This window comes from Chenopodium album, chromosome 6 (assembly GCF_948465745.1).
Source record: "Chenopodium album chromosome 6, dcCheAlbu1.1, whole genome shotgun sequence".
Lineage (NCBI taxonomy): Eukaryota > Viridiplantae > Streptophyta > Magnoliopsida > Caryophyllales > Amaranthaceae > Chenopodium > Chenopodium album.
The window spans coordinates 12,339,213-12,345,212 of NC_137839.1; the positions used below are offsets into that span (position 1 = coordinate 12,339,213).

General features: G+C 33.2%; 1 protein-coding gene across 1 annotated transcript; it reads right to left on the minus strand.

The window, feature by feature from the left end:
* Positions 1-1,865: 1,865 nt before the first annotated feature.
* Positions 1,866-5,704, minus strand: LOC145634613 (F-box/LRR-repeat protein At4g29420-like). The gene is made up of 2 exons (XM_081686024.1): positions 5,125-5,704; positions 1,866-3,329 (listed from the first exon to the last, which is right to left on the minus strand). The coding sequence occupies exons 1-2, from the start codon at positions 5,588-5,590 to the stop codon at positions 2,449-2,451; spliced, it is 1,347 nt and encodes a 448-aa protein (XP_081542150.1). The 5' UTR covers positions 5,591-5,704; the 3' UTR covers positions 1,866-2,448.
* Positions 5,705-6,000: the final 296 nt, after the last annotated feature.

The following is a 6,000-nucleotide window of genomic DNA, read 5'->3' on the forward strand; positions in this document are numbered from 1 at the left end:
GAGGTTAGCTTCCGATTCGACGAAGAAGTGCAACGTCATAAAGCTTGATTTTATTTTTTTTTAAGGATAATGATTTCTACTAGTCGGGCTCCCGGAGTCAAATTGCTTAATAAAATATGTTTTCGAAAATGGAAACGGGCCAATGAATTCAACATATAGTGTTGTGATTGACAAGCTTTTTAAGCCATCCGAGTTCGTTTAAGGCCCGAAAATAGCGTTTAAACATTTCCCGAATTTTATTTTTATTATATTTTCGCATTAGGGTTTTGTTTAGACTACTTAAACGTTTTAGCCGTCTTTAATATTCAGTTTTGACATTTTTATAATATTCTCAAGAGTTATACTCTTTTCTGGTGGATTTTGGAGTATTTTAACAGATTTATCGCTTGTAAATATGTCTGTTCGCGAAGGATTAGCGCTTGCTTTTCTTTTTACCTTTTTGACTGCGTCATGTGGGGTAGGGGTAGGGGGTGCCGTCGATGGAGGTAGGGCTACTAGTGGGGGTGGCGGCGGCTGGGTTAGTGTTTAAGGTTTTTTTTTTTTTTTTTAACCAAATAGATTAGTGAATAGTGACACTTGATGTAATGGACCCCACTAGTGAATTCTTGGATGAAATCCGTTAAGTGATAATAGAAACTATATACGAAGGGCCTGTTCTCATTGACTGAACTCAGCTGAAATGAAATGAAATGAATTGAGCTGAACCTGAAATGAATATTTTATAAGAGAAGAAAATTAGGAGGGAGCTAAACTGAATTGAAATAAACATATCAGAACATAAAATAATCTTGGGGTTTTTTTTTTTTTTTTTTCCATATCTATTAGATCGTGAGAATTTCTAATTGAACAATCTTATAAAGCAAGAGGTATTATTTCCTCTATTACCTTTTGCTTTCATATCAACAATTATTTTCCAAATATTAAATGCTACAAAAAAAATTCTTTTATATAATTAATGATGTTAGTATTTAAAATTATATGTTGACAAATGTAACAAGAAGAAAGGCGTCAAATAAAATGATTAAAAAAAAATAAAATTGACGCAACCAACAAGACTTGTAAAGATAGCTTATAAAATATGGAGTATTCTTAACATGTATAGTTTCATATTAATTTACATTTTTGGTCTAAGGGCCTGTTCCGATTGACTGAACTCAGCTGAACTGAACTGAACTGAACTGAACCGAGCTGAACTGAACTGAACTGAACTGAACTGAACCGAGCTGAACTGAACTGAACTTATTAATTAGTGATTTTTAACTACGGATTAGTGATCTTTGATTATTTATTGATTATTTATTGATATTTATTACTATACATATGTGTATATACAAATGTACATATTAAAATATTTACGAAAAATATACTATATAATTATAATTATAAAATGTATGGAAAATATATTATAAAATGTATGAAAAATATATTAAAAACTTGAAACCTCTAATTTTCTCAATGAGATTAACATTAGAAATATGTTTCAAAAAAATAGAACCATTTGAACAATGAATTGTATCAATATTATCATTGTTATTATTATTATTATTAATTATTGATAATTATTATTATTATTATTTATTGATTATTATTATTAGTATTATTATATTATTATTATTATTATTATTGTTATTATTATTATTATTATTATTATTATTATTATTATTATTATTATTTATTGATGATTATTATTATTTATTGATTATTATTGTTAGTATTATTATTATTATTTCAATTATTATTGTTATTATTATTATTATTATTATTATTATTATTATTATTATTATTATTATTATTATTATTATTATTATTATTATTATTTTTATATACTATTTATTATTATTATTTTTGTTGTTGTTGTCGTTGTAATAAGATCTTAAAAGAATGAAATTTGGCTTTATATCATTAGCAATATCATTAGACATAAATTAAGAGCTGAGCTGAGCTGAACTGAACTGAACTGAACTGAGCTGAGCTGAGCTGAGCTGAGCTGAACTGAGCTGAGCTGAGCTGAGCTGAGCTGAGCTGAGCTGAACTGAACTGAATTGAATTTCAACGGAACAGAACAGGCCCTAAATTAGACCCAATGAAATATACAAATTACGGTGGAGCTAGGCAAAACATTTTGGTAGTTTCATATTCATTTATGCTGACTATCCTCTCTCTCCTGTTTCATATTCCCTTGTTCGATCCATCCATTATCAAGTACCCGACCCTTTGTGACTCTTTGAAAAAAGACCCTTTACAATTTGACTAGTTACTAACCTGCACATCCAATGTCCCAATAACCAGGTCTACCCATGATCCCATGCTATAATATTAATCACCTTCCCTTTTAGGCATGAACAATTGAACATGTCTACATTGTGATCCTAACCCAGCTGTGCTAAAATAGCTCTAGGATGTTCTAGTACCTTCCAAGTTCCAACTTTATGAAAATGTTAGAAACCATCACACCCAGGTATCTTTGCTACCTGCCTTCCAAAATCCCCATTTCCATCGAAGTTTGGGAAATAATGCGACACATTTTGAGATGAAATTGCTGCCAATCACAGGATCTAGTTCATGATGGATGAGCAATGACATTACGGACAAGTTTTTGCATTTGTCTATGACGAAAGAAACAAAAGAGATAGCACGATCAACGTCTGTGATCACCAAATATGCTGTAAAGTCCTTTAGACTCTTCATCCCCATTCTTTCATATGAATCCGTGAGATCAAAAGAAGCCTCCATGTTTGCATAAGCACCAGCACCCAGACTCAAAGAGGTTAAGTTGGGGAAAACATCAAATAAAAAACCAAAGTTTGGATATTCTGCCTCCGATTGTTCAACACTCTTTACTGACTCTAGAATCAACTCATTAACAGCACTAAAACACGAGAATGAGCCAATGAGGCTCCAGAGATTGCTTGACTCAAGATGTAATTTTTTCAAGTGAGGTAGTTCTCCTATTTCAAAAGTGTCAGATTTTTCAAAAGTAAGATCGAGGTCCGACAACAGTGGAGTTTTCAGGACAAGTGCTTTCGGCCTAACACATTTAAGCTTCAGCTTCACCATCTTGGGTGCAATTATAGTCAGAGAAAGAGGAACATTTGACACGGTCCACTGACAGGTCTTAAGGACATGGAGGCAAATTTTAGGCTCTTTGAGTCCTCCAACACCTAACAAATTCAGAATCTGCAAACAAGGGAAACATTCATTTACCTTTGACAGGTTTTCATCATCAAGTCGTACAGTTTCAAGTGTTAGACTTGTAAGAGAAGTCATTGCATTCAGCCCATCAACAGATAACCAAGTGTTCTTAATTGTAAGTTCATTTAGCCTATGACCTGCACATCAGTAAAGTTAACAACCCGTTAGTTCTCAAGGAAATGCGTGCAGGGGCTTCAGAATCCAGTTAGTAGAAAAACGTAGTTGGAAGGAACACGAATTTGTGACAGAAACAAATCGACAATGCGTCTTGAAATCCATGAACAGAAAACGGTTCATGTACTGATTTTTTTAAAAGAGCCTAGTATAAATGTATATACAGCTTAGGGAATTCAGGAAGCTATGTTGTATAATTGTATTTATGCCTGCAAATTCTACTTGACATTTAAATTGTTTCAAACACTGAAAGAGTTTTACATGTTGATTGAAGTAGGGATGTCCGGATAATAAGTTAAACCAAGTAAAAACTAAGATACTTAAAACAATAAACTTTGTGTCACTACTCATGTTAAAAAAAGCATAACCCTATGGCAAATGGTGAGTGGACTCTTGTTGTGACATCCTATATTAGCTCTGTCATCTTCTTATCTAATTACAGCTCATATAATTTCCAGACAGCATTTACCAAATTCACACAGGTAATATTGACACACCAAAGATAAACCACCAGTTTCAACTTTCGAATTCACTTATAACTTGTATGCTAAACATTAACCAGGCGTATAAATTACAGAGAGTTTCAAATTTCATAATCAGCATCAACTGTATTTGGTTGGTCATGCACCTTACCAATGAGTATAATTGAAGAGAGCTTATAACAATAGCTTAGGACTGCTTATGCAACCTCTAAAACTTAACATCCCACCTTCCTCCAACTCAATATAGCTTATTTAATTTCTACCAGATTTAAATTCATGTGATACATGCTTCAAATTTCAAAAACACCTATAATTACCACTTTAAAAAAGTACAAAAAAAGATAAAGGGCATTACAAGTATCTTAGGTGGACACCAAATTTACAAGAGTTGGCTTATAGTTATAGAATAGAAAATTTCTAACCTATCCTACCATGGAGTATTGCCAACACTCATCTCTCTGCCAAGTTCCCGCAAACCCCTCAACCTAGTTCACCCTCTAATCCTGTATATTTGTCCTAGCCTAAAAATGTTTCTGGGCAAGAAACGGCTAATATATGCATCTAGATTCTAGATGGCATATGAGATAAAAGTACAAACGGAGTATTTCCTACTCGAATTTCACTATCACCCCTTTTTGTAGCCGTGAAAAATTAAGGGTGTCACTACATCGCATCAACTATTTAGGTTCAAACCAACGTCATGAGGTAAAGTGACTAGGCATCTTTATTGCATTACATTGCACCCATGAGTACATATGTCCTATGATAGTCACATTCGTATTCACATTCTCATGTTGAGCAGTGGTAAGTTTTCAAGTGTCACACCTGGCTATCTCATGAGTAAATTTGTTACCTTACGACTATACCCAAGTGAAAGTGTCGAGAATCCAACACAGATAATTGAATTGAAATGAAGGTTTTAGACTTTTAGTTAGCATAGTTTCTCTCTGAACTTGTATTTCACCCTATCCATTTGAAGCGATAAAGCATTAAAGCATATATCAACTACATTTAAAATCATAAACCCTTAACATCTAGGTTTTATTTTCCCCAAAACTGCATATAATCAATATGTCAAAAAACAACTAACTAAACAAGAATATGAGCTAATATATCTAAATATACCAAAATAAAGCAATCAAATTCCAACAAAGTAAGAATTTTGTAAAATATATTTCCAATTGATCAACAATTAGCAACAATAATCAGCATAAAAATCCAATTAAAAACAACCCCAATTCAATTAAACTAAAAAACAAAAACCAAATTAACTCACAATGGCGAGAAATCAAAGGAAGAACAAATGACCGCCTCCAACAAGACTGAACCCAGAAATCCAAAAACGACAGCGTTTTCAAGCGATCACCAATTTCACCCAACCAAACCGAAACAAACTCAGCATCAGTCAAATAAAGATCATCACCATCATCCTCCAAGTCAACGTAAGATAAACTCTGGAGCGATTCATCGACTCCAATGGTAATTGAATTCAGATGTGAGAGTCCAAGGATGAAATGTGAGAGTCCAAGGATGAAACGAGTGAAGTTGGATTTGAATTGAAGAGTAGAAGCTTGAGATCGTGATTGAGTGTAGTGGGTGTCAGAACAGAGGAGGTTGATGGAGGTGACATCGTAGGAGAGAAAATTGAGGGTTTTGCAGGTGAGTCTGCAACGAATTAGATCGGATGAGTTGAGGAGTTTGTGAAAGATTTCGAGGATTAGTTGTGGAGGGAGATTGTCCATGGCGGGGAATGTTGGGTTGTGCGAAAGATTTCGAGGATTAGTCGTGGAGGGAGATTGTCCATGGCAGGGAATGTTTGGAATTTGCCAATTTGGGGTTGGGACGAAAATTCTACAGTAAATGACGAGTACCCTATGTACTACTAAAGCTACGTACCGCCATGTACCACTAATAAATTTAATAAAATATATTATTTATTTTTTGCATTTTTTAAACACAAGTTGACTTTAGCTAAGATGGTGATGAATTGCATTATCACTTTGATTAGCAATTCAAGGATCAAATCTTTGTGATCAACTACTTTATATATAAAAAACACTTATCAATTTTGGATCCTTCTCAATTTATTAGTTCTATTTTTTTTCCCTCTAGACTACATTCAAAAAGAAATATCAAATACTTGTTTGATTTA